The sequence below is a fragment of the Trachinotus anak genome, unplaced genomic scaffold (assembly GCF_046630095.1).
Source record: "Trachinotus anak isolate AG129_WGS33_773 ecotype Australia unplaced genomic scaffold, CSIRO_AGI_Tana_v1 ptg000009l, whole genome shotgun sequence".
Taxonomy (NCBI): domain Eukaryota; kingdom Metazoa; phylum Chordata; class Actinopteri; order Carangiformes; family Carangidae; genus Trachinotus; species Trachinotus anak.
In genome coordinates this window covers 5,278,544-5,302,326 of record NW_027273860.1, presented here as the reverse complement: position 1 = coordinate 5,302,326, position 23,783 = coordinate 5,278,544, and the positions used below count along the sequence as shown (strand labels likewise).

Sequence of the window (23,783 nt, the reverse complement as noted above, 5' to 3'; positions counted from 1 at the left end):
AGGTTACCACTGAGTATAAGAGCGGTGTAAACATGCATGGAAATCAGTGCACAGTCCTTCAACCAGATGACTGAGGATCCTTCAACTCTACTTTACTTTCTAGTTGCAGGGGTGATGTGTTATTGTTGACTATGACCTCTGACCTTCCTGGACCTGGTACATGATGGTCCTGCTGCCTCAAATGGCGAAAGTACTCCGAGAGGAGTTACAGCTCCTCCAGAAGCCTAAAGCCTTCTGGTTACGGCTACTAGAATCAGTGAGAAAACCTGAGATGTGTGTGAGCCAATTCAGACGTCTGCATTTACACTGAGGAGCAAAAAAAGCAACAATGGATAAAATATATTTTAAAACTGTAGAGGACAAAACTAGAAAGAGGTTATGAACCAAAAGGTACATCATCTGTAGAATTTAGTGTTCCACAGTGTAATTACCAACCTTAGCAGCGTGCGCTCTAACCATCAGTATTTCACTGTACTTTACAACTGTCCCTACATCATAATTACTCTCCCACTGAGGAAAACCGCTGCTGCCCTCTACAATGAGGTTCTTACCCTATGAAAACTAAAAACATGCACACAGTGTGTGCGTAAACTGTTCCAATTAAGAGCCTGCTAACGTCACGCGAACAAAGCCATGCAATTAGAGGGGATGAGTCATCGCTCTTCACTGTGTAATTATCTGACGATTACCTGGAAGATCAATCAGGGAAACTTTTTGGACAAATAATTCAAAGTATTAAGTAAGTTTGTTATTCCAACAGCGAGGCTGTTATTTAATGTCTGACACTATAATGAGCAAATCAGTGACATATTCTACTAAGATACAAGTTATTTACAGCAACAATCTGTTCACAAACTTTTCACTGACCTGTGTAGGCTGATCTCAAACTTTGAGAGCTCAAACTTTCCAGCAAAGCGGAATCAATCATTTGCAATACCACTTCTGGGCAGTGTGTGTGTTTGTGCGTGTCAGATGCTGAGTCAAAGTTTAACCTCTGGGTCACTGCTGAGACTCAGTTCTCAATCATGCAGCTCAGTTGTTGAAGCTGTCTGATCATCGTGGAGCTGGAGGCTTGAGATTTGGACAGATACCACTCTCATGTCTGTACAGCGCCGGTGGGATCAGTCTTCTCATCTAACTCTCGACAACAGAGATTAACACATTTTCCAAAATGTAATTTTCCTCACAGATTTGGCTTGAATTTGACTGCTGCAAGAAGTGACTTCACTAGCAATCATTGTAGGTCTTGACTTCATTTATCTCTCATGAGGAGAACTACTCAGCCTGGTTGTATAATGTCTTCTGCTGATCAAAGGTGGAGAAAAATAATTACCCTGATGATGTCAGAACATTTTTATAACACTGCAAGCCTCCTTTACAAACAGGAGAGGCAGAGTTCGAAAGAACCAGGTGTTTTGGAATTGTACAACCCAGTGTTTTTTGAGATAGACCCACACTAGGGACTAATTTTTATTTAATGTATCTCTTGCAAGTCTCCAAGCTTCATGGAAGCTCAACCCGAAATCAGCCGGGGGGGTCGCCGTCATGAAAACGTTTGAGCTGGACAAACAAGTGCTTTAAACAGCTTGTTACTGCCTTGCATTTTAACTCACCCACCATCATCAAGTGAAGATGATTTTAATTTGTATAACAGTTGGAAAAAAACTGCAGTTTAACATGCAGTCAGTTTGGCACCTTCATAAGTTTACAGATGCTTCCCTGATAATGGGAAGAATCCAAGAATTGCCGAAGATCACGAGTCTGTTCTTGGTATGCTAAGTTGAAAACGCTGCTGTTGCAGGCACCTGTTCATGTAGTAGCACATGCAGCTGAAAACAGAGGGCTCACTTGTTTCTGGATATGCAAACAATTCATAATCTTCATGGTTTTGTTTGCACAGTGAGTTTATTGGCACCATCAGAATTTGCTGCTGAAAAAGCCCAAATTTCTTGACGGCTCCAAATCTAACATTGTTTGAAGAGTAAGAAGTCAGAGAGAACAATTAGCCTGACTGTGCAGCAGCTCTCAGTTGTCTCAGTTTGGGGGGATGTTGTGGTCTTCATTTCACAGGGAGCTGAAGGGGATCCCACTGAAGCCTTTATCACGGATCTGTGACGGAAACAAAGACAGCTTTCAGAAGAAATGGACTGCAGTGTCACGCTGGCCCAGGACCCAGACTCATGTTATCACCTCAAACACAACTTGTTTAGAGTCTGACCAGCTCCTACTGTTAGTAACGGCAGACAGCGGTTTAAGTTTCAGCTGCTACAAGGCGAATGCAATATGTGGAAAAGAGGTCAGGTCGGCATTTGACTTTCAAAAACATTTTTGGGGCGGCAACGTTCAGCAGGAGGCTCGATGGGAACATTTTTAGAGCAAAAGTAAATACAGGATTGTTTGAGTGGCCTCTTTTTGTTATGTTGTCACAGTGGAGGACAGAAACTACATTCCTGTCATTGGTCAACCTACAGTGTTTTGTTGCCGCTGCCTCTTACATCTACCGACACTGAGTGTGTCCTGACACTTGCTCTATTTGGTATTTTTGACTTCGATTAAGGTTGAGTTTAACTTTAGCTTTTGAGTTAGTGATATAAATAAAATGAAAAAATCTGCCAAAGAAGGCCTAGAATACTGAGCATGACATGATACAGCAGATATTTGCCTTGGACAAGGCTGCAGACTCTTTCAGTTCTTTCTTTTCAAAGCCAGAGAGATCATGAGACCTTCCGAGTACACTGGGCTTTTGTTGCACGGAACAATGCTCGGCTCATAAATGCCGCATTGTTTACCTGCTCTTGGGGTAAAATCCCAGCAGTGCAGAGGCTCTTGGTCCTCTTCGCTGTGCCCAGGTGGTAGTTCGGGGCACCACTTCCTGGCATCCCCCAGATGGAGTGCTGCATGGTCTTATTGTGCTGCAGATGGCAGGAGAATAGTGAACATTCAGTGGGAAGTAATTTCTTGCATACAATTTGGATATTAAAGTGTGATAAGTTACACTGATATGAGAAGCATAACCCATGCATGGTATTAAACAATAAGCATTCTTCTAACTCTCTGTTCGTCAGTGTTCTTTCTCCTTCTCTCTCTTTCTCTCTGTTGATTTCTCTCCTCTATCTGCCCGCAGAGGTCTTTGTAGTATTGCTTTTTGATCTCCTAAAGAAAAGAACAAAGTAAGCATCTCGCAAAAAGCTTTATTTTTTGGTTTTTAATTTTATTATGCAGAGGAGAACATCAGCGCAAGTTTAAAGTGACCTCTCTGCTGCTGTTAGACCATCCTGGCTCTGTGATGGCAGCATCTTGCAGAACAGCTGATTCTGAAGCTTTGCCCTGAAAGAAATGGACTTGAACGCACCCTGTTTGTTCTGCCTGAGCTGAAACTTTATGTCACTGTGTAAGGGCAGGTAAAATCACTGCTATACATGGATCCACGCCTCCATCTAGTGGTCGCATTCACTAACTACAGCGTCAACCTGCTCTGCAGTGAACGATAAGTCTGGTGATGTCTTGTATTCTTATTATTGTTAACAAATCACATGAAAAGATCAAAACCAACAATGAATTGATTTTACTAACAAATATTTAATGTGTGTGTATCCAAAGCTCATATAACATCTGTGCCACAAAGCTGTCCTGTCGTCCAAAAGCAGTGAGCCACACAGTATATGGGTCAATCCCACATTCACCGTCCTGCTCATCAGCCACCATTACACATTAAATAATACATTATTATATTTTATATACATTATATTATCATTCAAGTGCAGTTCGCTAAAAACTACAGTGACACAGCTGTTTTAGGATATTATTCAACCTTCTAAAATATGAAACTAGACATTTGTGGACAACAAAGATTGAAATTTTCAAATATCATGTGAGCTCATGCTGCTGCCACTAGAGCACTTACACCGCTGGACGCTATCTGCCGTAATGCCATTCCATTTATTACACAGCACAGCTATCGCACTCACCACTAATAGTCAGATGAAAAGCCTGAGTGGGTATCACTGGCAGCAGCATACCCATGTCTTCATTTTCAAGGCCTTGCTATCTAAGCTGCCGAGATATTTAAAGTCATTAGTTAAGTTAAGCGCTAATAACCACGACACCAGGTCACGGGTGGATTGGCTTTAGTTCCTCATGCCAACAGTGAACTGGGGGAGACTGGTTTCCAGTACATTTCTGGCACCTTGTTACTGGAATGAACTGAAACACAGCTTGAAGAGCCACTGCTTTATATGAGAGACCTTAAAGCTTTACTAGCTTTACTAGGTTTGTTTTGTTATACATGTCATTTATATATAATATGTAATTTTCACTCTGGTATCTTGTCTCTTGTCAAAGAGATGTTGATCTCAGTGACATGTTCTGAATATATCAGGCTTGTGGCTGAGTACCAAACTCAGGCTGGGCAAGTCAGACAGCAACGAGAGTCATACTGACTCTGTTTTGTTGTGGTATTGGCCTTTCATGGGATTTGTTGACAGTAGCATAAATGTTGCCACAAAAAAAGAAACATGGCAGCAGTTTGGTAGATTTTGTGATAAACCTACAGTGACGGATGTATGAACTGAAGAGGTCCTTCTGGGGTCAGAAGCTGCCAAACTTGCAGTTCCTCTCAGCGTTAGTGGAGGACGGACTGAGGAAAGAAGAAAGAATAACACAACTCAATTTAACTACAATGATATAACATGAGATGTGATTCTTACCTCTATTTTTTGGTGTATATCCCTAACTGAGATCTATCTATTTAGTATCTAGAACTGAAGTAATTAATTGATTGGTGAATTAGTTATAGTCAGCAAAATAGTTGCTGCTTTTCTCTGTGTCATTTTCTTATATTATTGAAAATCTACATCTTCGTGTTTTGGACTTTTGATCCAAGACAATACAAAATTATTTAAATGTGTCAGCTTGGGCTTTGTGACACTCAGCAGTGCATTTTATTCTTCCTTTATTCCTTTTTATTTATTTAGATATAATATAGACCAAAGGTTCACTGATTAATCAAAATAAACAATAATCAATAGGTAATAATGAAAATAACTGTTAGTTACAGTCAAAATACAGCGTTGCATTTGATCCATGCACTGCCACCACTACATTTTATCACATTATACTTTCTCTGTCACTCTCTATCTGCTTATTTGTAGTAAATGCAAATTCTTTTTGAACAACAGCCTCAAACACACGACTTGAATCCAAATTCCACTTTACTGAAACATATTTCGTGGCCCAGAGTAAGTGAGGGCTCGATTTCACTCCCAGAAAATAAATCAATAAATCTGCTTTGTAACCCAGACAGTCTCTTCCACTGAAAGAAAAAAGGGCCTTTCTATGAGAGCCAGAGTTATCCATTTAGCTCCCACTGTAGTGAAGCCCACTCATAATAAGTTGTACTATCAGGGTGACTCATGTTCCCTTTCAGGCTGTGACTGCACAACACACACTCTCCCCGTCCAGGCTTCCCATGAGTGGAGCGTGTGTGTGTGTGTGTGTGTGTGTGTGTGTGGAGGGGTTGTATTGTCACGAAGGTAGTCATTATAACATTAAGGAGTCTCAGCCTGACGATATAACTGATTCACTGCGTCTGTAATGTGGAATTAATTCCATCTCCATAAACACTTCTTCTTTGTTTCAGTTTAAACACAGACCAAATAAAATACAAATAAAATACAAAAACACATGAAATGTTAAATTGTGTTATTTTTGTACAAGCTTTCGTATAGTCATTCAGCTTATTTTCAGTCCATATTTGAAGCAAGAGTCCACGATGAGTGAAACTATTTCAGTTGTTGCATTTCACAGCTCATTCTTGCAGACAAGAAAATGATCTCATGACAAGCTTCAATAACTGGCTGTTCCAGACCTTTTGATCATATTACATGATCTTCCTCAGAAGAAAAAAACAGAAGAAATTTGAACATCTACAGTACAAGAACGAAAGCACCAGAGTAGCAACTAAATGACCTTGAGGAGAGATGTTTTTGTGAACTATTTAAGCCCCAGTTATTGAACAAATTGCCCATTAATTAGTGCACTATGTGGCCAAAAGTATGTGGACACCCCCATCTCATTCCAAAATAACACGCAATTACTTACTTTCCTGGTAAGGTCTAGCCCACAGTCGATGTCCCACGTCATCTCGTAAAGGTGTTGGATGGGGTTGAGGTTTGTGGTTTGTGGTTCAGGTGATAAACAAGGGGAAAAAATAATATTGCTTGGCATTTGCACACCTTCCTCTGAAAGTCTTACAGAAGCCGTAGCATCTCCAATGTCAATCATAAATAAACATTTTTAAATCTACATTGGAAGCATAAAAAGAGATTTCACAATGTTTCAATGTTGTTTTTAGTATAACAAGTGAGAATGATCAGGAAAATGCTAGTAGCTAATGCAGCATGACTTTTAAAGGGGAACTATTTACAGGTCTTGGGGAGCATAACACACCTGAATCTCTAAATGAATTGTCTGTGGTCGAGTTGCATTGTGGGGACTATAAGTTTTGATGGGGAAAAAGAACTGTGCTGTGGAGGATTGTCACTTTGAAACAGGAAGAGGCCTGCCCCAAATCGATGCATCAAAGTTGAACAGTGTCCACATACTTTTGGCTACATGACGTGCCTGTGATTGTTCATATTCCAGTTGTTTTATTGCCTTCTGAGGCCTCTTATTTAGAAAAGTTACGTTTCATTTTACACTCATCTTGTATTTCCTTGTCTTGTCTTATCTTTTTAGCATAGTGAAGCACCATGAATACATCAATACACACACACAGTATGATTCATAAATTTCCAGCACAAATGCTTGAGACTGAATGACTAACAGCGTGTGAATGATCTCACATTGGTCCCTGAGAGAGGCCACCTCGTTCCCATCAATCAGCTGCCTGCTTGCTACCTGGAGGCAGAAACGGTGAAGATAAAACACAGTTACCTTCTGGAAATTGCTATAATTGAGTGATTAAGACCGATGACGTCAAATGAAAGCCAATTTTTTTTTTTTTTTTTTTTACTGACTGAACGTTCACTTAGCCTTCATTCAAACACGTCGGCATGACTGTGACTCACCAGCGTCCTGGCCTTGGGCTTTGTGCTTGGTATCTGTGTTTGTGCTGCAGCAGTCCCTGGTGAAAGACAGAGCGATGACGCTGAGTCAAAAAGGCTGTTTTTTGCACCCAATGTAAAATCAAAACAAATTGGATTATTAGATGAGTGGACCTGCCTTTGTCCTTTCTGTGCTGGATGTCCTTTTGTGATGCCTCCACTTTTGCGTAAACAGTGTCGCGCCCACAATTGTTGTCAGAATCACCCTCATGTTCATCATCACTGTAACGATGATGAGCCCTGAAATAATAACATTCATTTACTGAGCTGGATTTCAAGTAGAGCGTCAGTGTTAAGCTACTTTTATTACTGTTAGTCACTTACATGCAGGGCTCATTGTCATTACAAACACCAGAGAAAAGCTTGATTGAGATTTTGGGTCTGGATGTTTTCACCCCCAACGTCCACCCAACCCTCTCATTGCTGGACTTCTCTCTTTTCACCTCCACATTTCTCCTGCCCTGTGGAAACCAAAGGGATTCTCCTAACAACACAAACTTTAAACTGGAGTCAAAGTCAGGCAACAATGTGATCACAGCGAATATTTATGGAGAGAAAATGTTCTTTTTCAAATTACAAATACCAGGCTGCAAAACAACTGATGGTGTGTTCATGTGCAGCTGGAAATGTGCGTCATCCTGAGGAGGAACAACAAACATCCATGGACATATTGGAGAGGATAGAGCGGCTGTAGTGATGGATGGAATTAAAATTTTATCCTTTTTTTTTTTTTCTTACTTCATCATATGATTTTAATGATGTTTATGTGAACTTCCCTATTATGGGCTTTATTATTTTTCTACCCAATGTGCCCCATTGTACATGCATGAAGTAACAATAACCAATACTGTACAAACCACTACTGAGCCAGCTGGGCACTGCAGATGTGTCAGTGACTCTTCATTATATTCCATGGTTTTCTAGATAGATAGATAGATAGATAGATAGATAAGCAAAACCATTTACTCAAGTACTGTACTAATCCTATAAAAATGCATGACTGAATAATGAGTACATTTACCTTTGCTATACTTTTCTACTTTTACTTTTGAAAAGAAAAATGAATTCAGGGTTTTTACTTGTAATAGAGTATGTCCTCGCTGTGGCATTGTCACTTTTACTGTAATAAATGACTGTAATACTTCTTCCACAGCTTATTTACATAGCTACAGTTGGTCCAAGCTTGTGCTGCTTGGTGATGGTCAATAATAAATAAACTAACAAATCCCACGGCGTTTGACTTCATTTGGGGTTAGGAATATTACCTAACACCATGGGACAGACATGTCCGAAAATAAACTTTACATTTGAATACAGTTAACTGGATCCAATTAGCCTGGAGTTTGACTTAGTAACCACAAAACACGCAGTGACACGCAGCATTTCACATATTTACCTTGTCAGTGACGCTTGATAAACGGTGAGCTGAGGGGGGGGGGAGCAAACGGGAGACTAACAGCTGGGGGGAGGGGGGGCAGAGCAGGTGATGAGCGGTGACTTTAGTTTGTGCACATTTAAAATCTGCAGAATGAAGCTAATGAGGAATCGACGTCATCTCAGGACGTCATGACGTAGGGTTCCGCCGCCGCTAGGGGGCGGTGCGCAGTGGCGACGCTCCCCACAGCTCAGGTGGAGCAGATGCAGATTTCTCCTGTCTCCCTCTTTGTTTCTGTGGACAGAGCTTACTAAGTCAGACAGAGTATGACATAAGCACAGGTTGGGTCCCTGTTGTATTCCTTTAAAAGTGGTTAGAAGTAGCCTACATATTGGTGAGAGGTTTTATACAGGGGACAAGGATGTGTAAGTAAGGATAGAAAAAATAAAATAAAATAAACCAACAACAGGAACAACAATAATGTAAAATTATATCAAAATGTTTTTTTAATCAACCAAATGTAACAAACTAAAATAAAATCAGATTCAGGACACTGAACCTGTAGAGTACAGCATGTACAGCATGACTATGAGAGTTTATGTAGTACAATTTAACATGTTTGATATTTGCAAATTTACCTGCATATAGTTAAAACTGATGTTAAAGTTATAGTATTATGCACCTTTGGTAGCTTTCGGTTTGACCAGCAGCTCATAGTGGTTACTGTTAGCTAATGTTCGAAATCTTTAGATAGATATTGCTGTGTAATGGACATTACTGAGTGAGTTTGCAATAGGACTCTTGTGCTGGCGTTACACTATGCTCAAACTTGTGAAAGATAAACACTTTAAAAGAAGAAGTAAACTCAAAATCTTTCCAGAAGACATGTTTGGCTGATCTTGAGGAAAGATAACATGGTCTTGCTTTTAGAGGAGGCTGGTCAGTGGATTTCTTCTCTGTTATTTTTAACATTTCCATCAAAAAGAAAATGTAAGAAAAAACATTTCATAGTTATAGATAAAACACATGTTCAATCAACAAATAGAGACCTTCAGGGAATAAGAGATACAGACGTAGTGAGAAACACACAGGCCTAAAGTATAATCTCACAGAGATGTGTTGGAAGTTGTGTGACAGGAGCAAAAAGAGGAATTTCTCAGAGAAATTGGCTCCTCTCAGCACACAGGGCTGAAGGGCTTCTCTAATTGGGCGAGGTGTCATCGGGCCCCAGCAGATAATCACAACAATGTGAGGAGAGAATTGCAGCCAGGGAGGACTCGTCCTTTCAGAAAAGGCTCTCCTTTTCCCTACAAGGTGTAACGTGAGTGTTTGCACATTGGGCCCAGGAAACTCACAACCTCCTGTCACATCGACGGGGATTGTAATTGACACTGAGCTCAATTAATCGTAATCAGTATACTACAGATATAATACTGGAGGCTATTCTATAGGACTGCGTGTCTCTGTTACTGGTATCATTTGACTTGGATAAGCAGTTTAGATATAATCTGGCTCATAAATATCTAATGGACTCTGGTTGTGGAGGAGGAGCCCAGTGAGTGATGACATCTTGGGTTTCAGTAACACTAATAACAACATTGATTGCCAATATTTGAATCTCATCTCATCTCCCAAAATACTGTTTATCATTTTGGGCCAAAGCCCTGATTTAGATTTAGTAATTCTATATCAGAGCGTAGCAAAACCGGCCTCATCCTGTCAACCAGGGAGATGAATTGCCTATTAGCCTTTTGGGTTTATGATAATTTTGTGCAATCAATCATATTGTAAGAGCAGGTGTTAACAGAGGCTCAATTGAGGCTCATTTTAGAATAATACAAGGTTGAATTTATAAGAAATGTACGTTTCCTTTTATGAAACGTGTTTTCAGGAGTTTTCCCAATCCCTGTTTTTATTAGGTTTGCAACATTGTCCATTAATTCATTGTCAGAAAATAGCAACAAATGCACATCACTATTAACCAGAGCCCGGGGTGACTCAACTGCTTCATCTCCACAGTTGTCTCCATCTGATCACTCACCCTGTTTATACATGAACTAACCTTTTGCCATGTTTAGACCCTGCTGCTCCTCTCCCACCCACCAGTCGTCCTCGGTGTTCCCGCCCTCTCAAGGCACCGGTTCCTCCCTGTGTCACCACAATTGACACTCATTCCCCTGTTGACCCCACAGCACATACCCACCAGATTCCAGCCTTACTTTGTTTTCTTGTATTTTCTTCTTTTTTGAGACTTTTCTTCCTGTCAGTTTTTAGACTTTAGCCTGTCACTGTGATCCTTTTGGTTTGGTTTGCCTCCACTTACTGCCTCCCTGCTGCCAATTTTCCCTATTGACTAAATCCTGCTTTTATTCTGCTGCTCATGTCTGCGTGTGGGTCTCAATCCAAAATTGTTACACAAGGTTGTCTGCAAATAGATTTTTGTTTTATTTTGTCAAATCAAAAGTCAAAAATCCAAAGATGGTCAATTAACAAATCTATAATTAGCAGATAAAATGGGTAACTGCCTTGTTTTTAATCATATGTTATAAATCAAGAATAGTTTCTAGGGCTGTAGGAAACATTTAATGAAGCCGATTCTTGTAGTCTGCCATGTACTTGATGGGTAGTTAAAGGTAACAGTATTCATACACAGTGTACACAAACAAATCCCAAGGTAATTTCTGGCCCCATATCAGAACATATGGCCCTGCCAATTTACAATAATAAAAAAGACACAGAGAAACAGCAAATCCAGACATTTGAGATTCTGGAATCAGCACGTTTAGCTTTTTTAAAATAAAAGACTTAAAAATATGAATAAAATTGTTTGTGATTCATCTTCTGTCAGTTTATCAATTAGTAGTTTAACCACTAATCTGTATCATTGTTTGCCTTTTCTGTTTCAAGCTAGTTCTCATTTGAGATGAGGTGACTTCTGATGGATGTGTGACATATTTTCTGGTGTTATCTGTAACCTGATTATTGTTTCCCCTTCCTGTAACGTCAAACAAACTCCAACTCATTATGTCTGTGATGCCTGTTCATAGAGGGATAGGGGGATCTTGTCAAGACTGAAATTCCCTGAAACAATGGTACTATACAAAGTCAAAATTTACTTGTAAAATTATCTCCCTGCAGATGAGAGATGTAATGCCAGATGGTGCAGTTATAATGAATAACACAATTCTTAGCCTACCATTGTTTAAAAAGGGGACCTATTCTATTATGTACCGCATTGATCCTCTGGAATAATCTTGTACAGCGCCTCAGTATTGACTAAAAGGTGCTGAAGGTGTGAATAAAAGGTGTGAATGTCAGCTCAGCTTCGTTTTTAGTCTTGGATGAAGTCAATTGCACATGCATGTTTATGGATATTTTCAAATGACATTAATTCGTTAGTCCTCCAGAGGTGCGTCAGCAGGTGCTAACAGCTCATCTACCTGCATAATACAGCAGAAGAGTGACGCCAGCTTCATGGTTTTGATGAGCTGTGTTTCCAGTTGTTCGTCTCTGCAGCAGTCAAACGAGGACATTTTTGACGGGGGCATGAAATTACTCACTGGATGACCTATTCATTATCTTACGCACGCATGAGTGCGTAAGTAATCGAACTCTGAGCGTGTACCGTGAATGCTGTTTTTCAAGTATGTAAATGTATTCATGTGTGTAATGTGGATTATCTGCCAGCCCTCCAGTTGTGGAGGTGGTTAGTGGTGGTGGAGGAGCGTAACAGAGGCTTTCTGTGAGTCATGGGTGCTCACATCACCAGGGGCTCCTCTAATGATGAAGCCACCATTGAGGCTGGGAAAGCTGTGTAGGAGTCCAGACCACAGTGTGGCTTCAGAGGATTGAGGAACAACACCATGTGGGTGGTGATCTGCCTACTGGCTGTGGTCTTGAACAAATCATACACAACAGCTAGGTGCTGCAGTAAATTACAGAAAGGAATGAGGAATTAAACCAGTTCTGGTTGTAGAAGAGTGATTTCTTAAAGGGCCAATTCACCCAAAGTCAGAGAAAAAAAAGACAATCTAAACTCAAAGTCTTATTTACCATCTTTTCAGATCTCCTCACAGTCTTTTTAAGCAAATGGATCTGATTCAGGTGTCGTCATATGACCTGAGTATGACCTGAGTCACATAATTAACAGGATCACAATGGTGATTCCTGACATGGTTAAAAGATGGTCTCTTGAGTCCTTAATCTTAATCTGGCCAGCCACATGATGATGTTCACAGACGGGTGGTTTTAGTGTTATTCCTCCAGGTTTTGAGATATCAGCCTCTGAAATTTTCTGCCCCTTTTTTTCTAGCACTCAAAGCACTTTTAAAAAATGCATTTAAAAAATGAAACATCAATGTGTCTTTCCAGAAACAGTGTCCCAAAGCTCATGCAGTTAAGATGTTTTATTGGAGCTACTTTCGACTGAAGAAATTGGGCTATGAGTACTGCAGACACTGTGGATTATGCTACGTAAACTGGACTGTTGAATTTTTTAAATATCATTTGTTTTCCAGGCAAAGTTGGAGACAGAAATCCCAGAGACAGATAGCTCTAAACCTGAGCAAATTAAACCAATGTTGTGAGATATCCAAACACCACAAATACATTATTTTCCATCACCTTCCAAAATGACCCATATGAACACTGACTTGACACCCGATGGCAGGATGATGACAAAAATGATTCACATGACTGTTTTCAGACGGTCAGCTCTGGGCACAAAAGTGTGAGGTTAAACCTGCATTAAGTGATTTTTTTGGCCACTTGAGGGCAGCGCAACAAGCTGTAAATACATTATCACCCTTTAAATTTGAAAGGGTTGTCATGTTAGCAATCAATTGCTTATTTAAACCTCCAGCAGGCACAGAACAACATTATCATTCATGTGGAGTCGTGTGTCTGGCTACCCAAATGAATGCAAGCCAAATGTTCACCATTGACACTCTGTATTTGTTCTCCACCAACTCATGAGGGGAATAGCCGCTAAATGCGCCACTGTGTCCACCTGCTAGCTGCTAAGTTTGTAGTTTAGAGCGGAAGTTTTAGAGCTTTTCCAATGAAAGCAGCTGCACAATGGGAATAAAAGCGGTGAGAATGAATGTGAGTTATGAGAGTGAGTTATGTACCGTTAAAACAAAATAGTCACTGTAAAGATGCTAAAAAAAAAACCCATACGCCTCTTATTTCAGAGTGCCTGACAAATCCATCTACCACAACCTTCTCCCCAAGTGGTCTGTGGTGCTTATACAAAATCACACTACAACAAGAAATAATAGCTCATATGGCCACTGTCAGGTAAGCATGAACAAAAGTCTTTTAAAGCATTTAAACAAATGACAGATGCAACAAAAAGGATAGTCACAACAAACAGACAGATATATCAAAATCCAATAAAAAGCCTGCATGCCTAGATACCACCAGGGGTAAATGAGAATTTGGGTGCACTGACCCTTTAAAACTTGCCAATTACATTAACCTACTTTAAAATGAATGAATTGGAGAGGTGTCCTAACCTGTTAAATGTCTATAAAATGTTAGGTCGGGTAAGAAAAATGAGATGAAAACTACAGGATTTCTGGGAACTGCAGTCTCTCTGGGTTGGTCTGGCACAATATAAGAAAAAAAGACGTCTATACTTTTAATTATGTTGTACAGCTTGTGTGGTTCCACATGTGTACATCTACCTGTGTCTGTCTGTACACATCTCCCACTGGGTACACCCCACGCACAAAACCCCTCTTTGTGAGTCATGAGTCCACCACGACACATGAGATGTCCTTAAACATCCCACGCACTCCCACTCCTCCTCCCCCTTCTTCCCCCCTCCCCCACCCTCACTCCTGGCCGTCCCTGCATCTGAGAGACAGATGAGTCAGCGAGGGAGCATGCTGGCTTGTGCCAAGTGATCAGCTTCCTCTCATCTCCCGTCCAGCCTCCTCCCCATCCACCGTCCATCTCTGCCCACATGCCTCACCACAAAAGGCTCTGATTCACGTACCAATCACCGTCTGAGGTTTAAAAATAAGTCCTGTCACACTGGAGGATGCGTCCCGCTGTCCCACAAAGACAACAAAGAGGCGAACAAACATCCAACTGCGATTCTCACATGCACCACAGGAGATCCAGAGATGCTCAGTTTGCAGCAAGTGTGGGATATGTCTTTGGCAGCCACCTCATAGCTCTAAGAGTTCTTGTTCATTATTGAGGTTTAACGAAAACAAAGTAATTATTTCTGCCTGTAAAGCCTCATTCAGTTCATATAATAGTTTCTTGGTTACAATCTGAGCTATTTAAAGCTAATGGTGGTTTGAGTGGAAAATGAAGGAGAACCTGAGTCTCCTCCAAGTGAATGGTGTTTTTATGGGATTTAAAGATCTGACTGCTTGTCTCCTGAACACTTCAGGTGGTTTTAATTAAGTGAAATTTCACACTCAAGCACATGTCAACTCAATATGAGTCATCTGCTGGCAGCGAGGTAACGGTGTGGTCCCAGATACTGTTTAATGAACAAAAAGCCTAATTAGGAAATAGTTGACTCATGCCATTTCAGTCCACAATTATAAACACTATTAGTTTAATACAGAACTAATAGAAAAAGAAAAAAATAGATAAATCCTAAATACCTAAATGGTCATACAATTTCTTCCCTCATATGATAGAGGTAATTTTATACATTTAACAAAGATGTATAATTGTTCCATATAGTTTACTAATAATCATTTAACTGTGCATATATCATAAAAATGCCTGGTGCTGGTCATGAAAGTCTCACTTGAATAATAACAACGTAAGGTTAAAAAAGAGTGGTTAATGTGTTTTCAAAGTGTCAGAGAGTTTTGGCCAGAAGAACCACTAGTGAACACAACATTTACATAATCATTACCTACTAAAGTTGTTATGACAAACACGTTAGCTAACAGTTGCTAATTTACACATACAGCAGATATGGAGCAACATTAGCTTTAATATGGAGTTGTGTTTGTGGCCTCAGCTGCCTGCTGATACAAGAAACAGGGTCGATGAAAGCAGTGAGACTGAACCAAGTTGAGCCAGGAAACCAAAACAATGAGCTGAAAGACACTAAAATGCACAGTAGAGCTGACGGGAACTGCAGATTCTAGTTTTTGTGGATTTGTCACTACAAGTGATACCTTCCACATTACACATAATCATTTAACCCTTTATACATAACCCACTTTATTTAACCACTATACAACAATATTGATTATTGTAGCTTTAAGTTTGTGGACAAGCAAGATGCAGTCTTACTGAAAAGTTTCAGTGATGCAAATTTAAAACATAAATGTTGATGAATCATGACCTTTTAAAATAAATAATCAAAAGCTCCTTTCACTATCCTTATCATGGTCCTGGAAATACATGTGGAGAACTTTAAATGTTATACCTACTCTTTTTTTGTGCATGACTGTGATGAATATCAAATGGCACATCAATGGTTTCTGTATCTACCTGTCACAAGTTATTTCTCATAGACAGTTTTCTTCTCTGATGTTTGTCTATTTTAGTTCCCTGCAGCAGCCTGTATTGATCTCCTATTTATTAGACAGGCTCCAAAAGTGCTCTTGTAAACAGGAATCAATGCTAACATGTTTGCTTTACACAATACCCTTTTGCAATGTTTTTTGGCTGCATCACTGCCTGTATATTCAGAGATATAAGCACTTGGGATGTAGATGTAGACACTGTGTTTCATGTAATGCTCATTAGGCAGAATTTATGGGGTTAAAAAATGATGGATTAATAGAGCAGGAAATCATTTTCCCTTTGGCTCAGGGAATAAATATAATATCCCCTTGGCCAGTAATTATTTTGGAATTGGAAAGTAACGACGCTCAGTTTTTCTGCAGGGGTCTGGAGTCAGCACTTGATACCATCTTCTATCTCCTGCTTCCTGCAGAGCCTCCATTGATCTCTGTTCAAAAGACCACAACAAGTAATAAAAGCATTTCAGGACTGTCGCCAAGACGCACATATCCTAAAGTGGTTATGATGCACAAGGCTTTTAAAGGCCAGGGTTTCTCCAACTGCATGTCTACATGAAGAATAAGCAAACAAACCTCAGACAGGGATGATTACTAAGCAGAAATGCATCATGGGAGTGTCTTGGGATTATAAATGTAGTAGAAACAGAGCAGAAATGAAAGTGAAAAATCTTTGTTTTCTCAAGGTTCTCAGCAGGTTTTTTCAGCTTAAGAACTAAGTCATAACACATATGGAACTGCAGTAAAACATTAAAAAAAACAGTGAACTCAGTTAATTTTCATATAAATATTTATTGCAGAGGAGGTATCTTTTATGTACATGCTATCACAATATAACACAATATAAATCTACCAAATATTCCCATATATTGATGCTATAAGCTTGTCATAGAGCAATAGTTATAACAAGCACATAATACAGTGGGTTAGGGACAGTATCACTCACTATACAACTTGTAACAGTCCATGAAAGATCAATTTTTTTTCTTTTTTGTTCTATCAAGGGCAGTGAAACATCGGTCCTACTAATTTCTTGAATTCATGCAGAAGCCACAAGAGCAAGATTTACGACGTTACAGCATTGAATAGTAGTAGTAGCAATAGTAGTAGTTGTATTTGCCATCGGGTGACTTGGTTTGGTCACAAGAGAAGAGAGAAGTCAGGTTTAAAAGAAAGCAGATAGCCAACAGAACGCACCATGGTCAAGGTCCGATTGGTGGACAAAGAGCTACGGGACACAGTATCATCTATGTCAAGATGGTACAAGAACAATGGTCTTGATTTGCACACCCAAGTAAAATGGCTGAGATCCAAACTGTCACTGATTCATTGATGAGTACAGCTAAAATACAATGATAATCTCCAGAGAAACAGACCGTGAGACACTGGTTATGTATACACAGACAGCTATGGACTGACTGAACTGAGGAATGCTACAGCAAGCACACGCAAGTTATGCTATTAAACAACAGAGTAGATTGATTGTTATGCAAAAATGTGACATAATTCTTAGTATAATGGTGGGATATTGCACTGTAAGTATTTTCTGCTCTAAGAATATTTAACTGTAATTGTGTTTCCTTTGTGCTCCATCTATCACTGATCTAGAAATCTCATGGGCCAAGTGTGTAAAAGTTAAAAATCAACATCAATGAATAAAAATGTGTTTTGACACCTTCTTTGCTTGAAAATGCTATAAAATATTGCTTGTGCTGGCGCTTTTTTTTAAACAAATATATTGAACTTTACCCAAATCACAGCTGCTTCAGAGCCTGTATGAGCTCAGTCTGAGGTCATGTAGAACATGTAGACTTTCAAAATAATTATTATGAAAAAAACACGTCTCTTCTTTTAAAATAGCTTTCCAACAAGGACGAAAAAGAGGCTTGATTTAAAAATTTACAGCATATTATTCATCACCCAGGGCAGTAAAATCTAATGCGGCAGTGATTGCAAAAACTGAAGTCAGTTTTAAAAACAGAAAAGGGCTTTTGAAATGGCGCTGTTGTCGTATCCAGAGGTCAGGAAATCCCATATAATAGGATCCACCATCCACTCCCACAATGCATATGATGGATGGCGCCTAACATCTGGTTCATAAATATCATATAGATCCACCAAAGCATTACAATCAATCCATGCACGGTGACAGTTCTTCTCAGACACTGTTCCTAAAGGAGCTCATAAAGCAGAGGTGATGACAAATCTCACGCTGAAAGGCAAACACTCCACATTTGAAATATCTCAGACGAGCCCCCCCACAGCTCAGCGGCAGAGGTAATTTCTCAGTCAGGGGAGGCAGATATAAGATGTGGTGCCTAAATCACATTGATGGAGTCTAGCTGTAGAGCACGTTAAACAAAATTGGATAAGAATGGCTACAAATATTTGTCACTGGATCGTTTTCATTGAGGCTGTGCTACAGAAATTTAGCAGTTTAGGAACTGTGTTTACTCAAATGAGGACTTAGTAAAATTCTCACTGACGAGCACTGATTTTTATCACAGTTAGTAAGGACTCCTACAGAGTTTGTATATTTTGTCAAGAGGAATCTGACATCAAGTACAGATAATTACAATCGGTGACGACATTCAGTGATACCATGTACTTCTCACGAGATACCATAAAGTACTGTAGATGCTATATTGATACATAGTTCTCCTCACACTGCTGCAAATATTGTCAGCTGTTCAACGGGTATTATTTTGAATATAAGTGGGAAAGTTCTTTTTTTTCTGCTGTAATCCCAGGATGGATAATGCATGATGAATATTTAGACATTTTGATACAAAACACTGAACTAATCAAAACCTTCAAAAGGTTTAGTCAAATTAGTAATTGATAACCACATTGCTATGTCTACCTCTAAAGTTACTAGCATAATCAATCAATTGGGTTTTAGCCTACTTTGCATTGAACAGGGAAGAACATGCATGATGCTACTTGTGAACTTTCAATATTCAAAGGAAAAGAAAAAAAACTGAATGCAGAATAATACTTATTTTTGATTTTTTTTTTTCAGTTATGATAACATTGTACTCACCAAGGTAACTGCTTACATTTAGAAACAAAGCTACATCACTTCAACAAAATCTGACAAGAAAATTAAGATGATCTGTCAAGATAAAACAAAACAAGCCAATAGTTGATCTAAATGGCCTTATTCAGTGGGCGCAATGAAAATGTAATAATAATCAAATTATTTAGCATTTGTTTAGCAAATAATTCTGGTGTTGTGGTCCACGACGGATGATTGTCTCCCTCTACTGGAGAAACAATCAGCCAATCAGATCTTTGTAGGCGGGATTAAGAATAGGGATATTGCAGAACCAGAAAACCCTCAGTTGATGGATATAACCAACAGTTATATCCATGGATGATAATATCAGAATAATGGTGATGAAAATGGGCAAAAAGATGGTCAGTTTACAGAACAACTTATACATAACAACTCTTAAATCAGGTGTCAGTGCCTAACTTGATGAGTACAATGTTATTGTTACCAATAGAAATTATGGTCAAAACCAAAAAATAATAATAGCCAAGTTATAATAACCCAGAGTTATTCTTCAAGCAGCATTTTCTATAAGCTGTTTGTAAACTGAAATGGGTGGCATGCTTCCCTTCTACTTTGGTGTTTGAGGCAAAGGGGATGTATGGACAAAAAAAAACGCTGGCAGGACTTGATGATGTATCAGACTCCAGAAGTTAAACTCTTAGGATACTGGATTACATTTTTACTTTAAATTCATGATATTGTATCCACAAACATACAGACACGCACACACACACGCACACACACGGTGCAAGCCAATACAAAGACCCATGCTGGATTCATAAACAAAGCTGGTGCAAATAATTTTCCCAGTATCCCCTCAGAATTTCTACTTCCCTACTTTTTACAGTGTACACACTAGTAATGTTGACACACATTCATGTTAATGTTGCTCTCATATGATCTTCACCACCCTGAATGAGCTCTTGGAAATATGAAAGCAGGAAATTGAGTGACTCAGGTATTCAAAAAAAGTAAACTAAAACAACATTATATACTTGTCAACATATTAACTGCCTTAGTTGACAAACCAGTAGGGTCCAACTACTCTCAATACCTGGCTGTGCATGCTGTTTATATAATTCACCGTCACAAAATGCTGAAGATGAAGCCACTTGCTTTTACTTCAGACTAATACAAGACAATGCTAGTTAGTTAGGCACATACAGTACATCTCAGCAGACTTGGAAGCATTTTAATCCGCCGAGAACTACAATTAAATAGATCTAAACAAAAAACATGTCTAATTTTGGTTGTGTGTGATATCCTGTGTGATTATCATGCCATGAAGTTAAAAATAAGAAGACGAAATGTACAAGAAAAACAGAGTTCGTCCTCTGTTCTTAATTAATGGGGTTGGCTAAAGTGCTATAGATTGATTTCCTTGCCTCTGTGCCAAGGTTTAGACACAAACTAATAAATTAACTTTACCGCCTAAAGACCAACATCCCTCTTTGTAAATGTTCCCCTATTCTTTGGCTTTCACTTCTGTAGTTTACTTCAGTACTTCTTTTTCTTACACAAAACAATATTTTTTTCTCTGTCTACTGTCTATTGTCTACTGTCTTGTCATATCTGTCCAAGAAGTGATGATGTTAATGCACAAAAAGAACCATGTAACTGTTAACTCGAGTACAGAACATGATAAATGCAGATTTTCAACATTGCTCGTGAAGTGAAAAGGCTGAATCAAAAGTTGCATAATTAGTCTACAATTTATCTTTCAGGATTTTCCTGGAATAATCTGGAATGCTCATCATGACATTGGTTTGTTTTTTGTATATTTTACTTATTTTCAAAATAGGTAAAACAGGAACAAAACCTTGGAAAGGAAGGCAACTTGTGGAATTTGATCAACTTTTCTTCCAAGTCACCATACTAATAATAGTAAAAGGTAATATTTAACGATTTCAAAGTGGAAAAAAAAAGTATACATCAATAACTATAACTTCAGTGGTCCATTAAGGTTCAGTGTCATGCCTTCTTGCTTGATGTGCTATCCTCAAAGTCCCAGGGACAAACATCTGCCTTTTTTGCAGCGCTTACAACCCCACCTTTAGGATTTGGATTGCTCTGTTTCACTGCAGGAGCACTTTTGTCTGTACCTTTTGTATCTGACGTATCCTGAAAATCCCATGGACAAACTTCAGCCTGTTTTTCTTTAACTGCTCCAACATTTGCACTTTTCCTTTTTTCTACCAACGGCACCTCCTGATGACTCTCGATATCCCACGGGCATACCTCAGCCATTTTTTGTTGGCTCATTTGTTGGCCAGCTTTTGTTCTACTTTTCTCATCATCAGCGTCTTTTGATTTCTCTGTCTCAAGTGTTCTTGTGGAAAGGGTACCCTTCTTTTTTGAAGGGGACTCCTTGGTTTTGGAAACTCGAGAGGGACTAGGTGTCCTCTCAGAATTTGGAGATACTGCAGTACTGTCATAGTCCCAGGGACATACATCAGCTTTTGAAGGTGGTAGCTGTAGTGAGCCTCCTATTTTGGATGGATCAGAAAGGGTACTTCTTCCTCTCCCATCCACTGGAGAGGTACCTTTTCTCTGCTTTGTCATATCTGGTGAACGAGCTAATTCTGTTGTCTTTTGAGCCTCTTCAAAGTCCCACGGACAAACATCTGCTCGTTGTGTTTTGGAGCTTTCTACTGCAGAATGAGACTGCTGGGTTTTAGCAAATTGACTAGCCTGACTGGATATTTGTTGCTTAGACCCTTCTACTTGACTAGCATTACTCTCACCTACATCCTCCCACGGACATACATCTGCTCGAACAGCAGTCGTCTTCTGAATCTCCTTTGAATTCCTTCCGCTTGTTGGTGATTGATCAGAAGCCCTCTGCTTCTGCTGCTGAGATTTGCTTCCCTTCGTGCTTCCTCCGTGAACAGTTGTAGTTTCCTTTGGCGCAATAGATACATGCTTTTGGACCTTGTTTTCAGATGGAGTTGGGAGATCTTCCACTTCCCAAGGGCACACTTCTGAGAGATCGTAGAGGTCCTTTCCCTTAACTGGATCAGAGCAGATTGTAGGCTCACTGCCACTCACCGGCTGTTTCATCATCCTACCTTTTGCTGCACTCTGTTTGTACTCAACCGACTGGCTAATAATCATCTTAGGTTGGCATTCATTATCTGGCTCTACACTGGCTCTTGTGTCTTTGCTCTTTGGCTGACTCTTCTTATTGCTGTCCTCTGCACTCTGGGTCTTTCCTGTCAAGCCTAAAGTTTTCTCCTTGGCACTGGCAATGACACTGAGTGACTTCTGCAGCATGGAGGCTCTGGGATGAATTGGTTTCTTGTCTGCAGTGAGGTTATGCGCACTGGCTGACTTGCAGACCAAAGGGACTGATTCCGTAGATTCACTGGGGACATTTATATTCTCACTAGATTTCTTCTTGACCAGCTTCTTGCCCATTAGTGTATCCAGGAGGGAACCTTCAGCTGTGGTCACCTCCATTTTGTCTGTTGCCGAGCTGTTGGAGTCTTCACTCTGGTCGCGGACATGGTCGTAGCTACTGTGGGACTTCTTGAGGGAGAAAACCTTGTTCTTTAGCGTCTCTTCCTTTGCCGGTTTTCCTGGGTGAGGAGGATCAAATGGGTTCTTTTTCAACATGCAAATGCTGTTACGATTGCTCCCATGTTCCCCGGCCTCCTTATCTTCACGGCTGCATTGCCGGTGCACAGATTCGGGTATTTCAGTGATGCGTCTCATTAGTGAGCGACCCAGCCCTTTCTTGGAGCTCCGCTTCTTTTGGAGATGAGGGTTGTTTGCCAGCATCTTCTTTCTCTTGTAAATCTCCAGCTGGGAGTAGAGTTTCTTCAACTCCTCCTACACATTCATGACAGAATGAAGGGAAAGAAAAAAGCAAAAGTGATCAGTCTCTTGTTGAAACATACTGTATCTGTTTTTTTACAGGATTCAAAAAAAGGGATCTCTAATCAAAACACTGTTACGAAAAGCACACATTCTACTGCACAGAGAACATGCAGTACAAATCGTAGACACGTGACTACAAACAGCTGTTAAATGATGCACTACGGAGTTTGACATGCGTGCTGAAAAAAAAGCAGACAGGACAGTCCTGAACAGCATCAAATAAGAAAATGGTGTGTTTTAATGTTAGGTCTGAAACAGCCTCTAAGCTTTGGTCTTAAATTTACTGTATTTCTGTCACTATCCGATATAATGAATGCTCCCAAGAGGCAGGATATCATAACACCGCTCCCCCTGTTAAATAGGCTTAAGGTGCCCAAATCTTTTGGTAGAGAGACTTCTTCAGCTCTAACAGACAAACAGAAATCTCTGCTCACGTTGGTACGTTTTTCCCAAAGACTGTCACAAGACCTTACGCCACAGCCATTAATAGAACTGAGATGGCCCATTTCGTCTGGTGTCTGCAATAAAAAACTGCCATGGCTCAGTATTTTTGGAGGATTCAAAGGGTATCACCAGGTTATACAATGGAGACTAAAAGGTAAAAGGAAACTCATCTTACCCGAATGTCCTCAGGGTCCAGACTGTGTTCGCTCCATGCAGAGGTTATGCTGCTGTTTAGGTATGACCCAGATCGACCCATGTCCAGCTCGTCCTCATAGGCCTCAGAGGCTATATCATCTCTCATGTGGGTGCCAGCAAACAGGAACTGGTGGAACGGCATAGAAATTGTTTGGAACCGTTTTAAGTTGTGGAATACCTATTTACATACTATATATTATTTGTCAACAACTATAATTCCTATT

The 23,783-nt window shown here is 39.8% G+C and overlaps 2 protein-coding genes across 5 annotated transcripts in view; both read right to left on the bottom strand.

Annotated features, from left to right (window-relative positions):
• Positions 1-1,886: 1,886 nt before the first annotated feature.
• On the bottom strand, positions 1,887-8,566 carry LOC139625091 (uncharacterized). 3 transcript variants are annotated; one of them, XM_071484708.1, is made up of 11 exons: positions 8,500-8,565; positions 7,961-8,023; positions 7,428-7,564; positions 7,222-7,343; positions 7,068-7,123; positions 6,843-6,897; positions 4,551-4,636; positions 3,253-3,327; positions 3,052-3,153; positions 2,790-2,912; positions 1,887-2,109 (listed from the first exon to the last, which is right to left on the bottom strand). In XM_071484708.1, exons 2-11 carry the CDS (start codon positions 8,015-8,017, stop codon positions 2,065-2,067), a joined length of 858 nt encoding a protein of 285 aa, XP_071340809.1. In that variant the 5' UTR covers positions 8,018-8,023; positions 8,500-8,565; the 3' UTR covers positions 1,887-2,064. The 3 variants fall into 3 exon arrangements, with proteins under 3 accessions (XP_071340809.1, XP_071340810.1, XP_071340811.1); XM_071484709.1 differs by lacking the exon at positions 3,253-3,327 and having other exon boundaries at positions 8,500-8,566; XM_071484710.1 differs by lacking the exons at positions 3,052-3,153; positions 3,253-3,327 and having other exon boundaries at positions 8,500-8,566.
• An 8,189-nt stretch (positions 8,567-16,755) lies between these two features.
• Positions 16,756-23,783, bottom strand: part of gpr158a (G protein-coupled receptor 158a) — a 60,849-nt gene continuing 53,821 nt past the window's right edge. Inside the window, exons 10-12 of one of the 2 annotated variants that reach the window (XM_071484704.1) lie at positions 23,540-23,686; positions 23,355-23,438; positions 16,756-22,872 (exon numbers count right to left, since the gene is read on the bottom strand). In XM_071484704.1, the coding sequence (XP_071340805.1) occupies positions 21,013-22,872; positions 23,355-23,438; positions 23,540-23,686 (2,091 nt within the window). In that variant the 3' untranslated portion in view covers positions 16,756-21,012. The remainder of the gene's footprint in view (positions 22,873-23,354; positions 23,439-23,539; positions 23,687-23,783) is intronic. The other variant, XM_071484705.1, reaches the window with a different exon arrangement.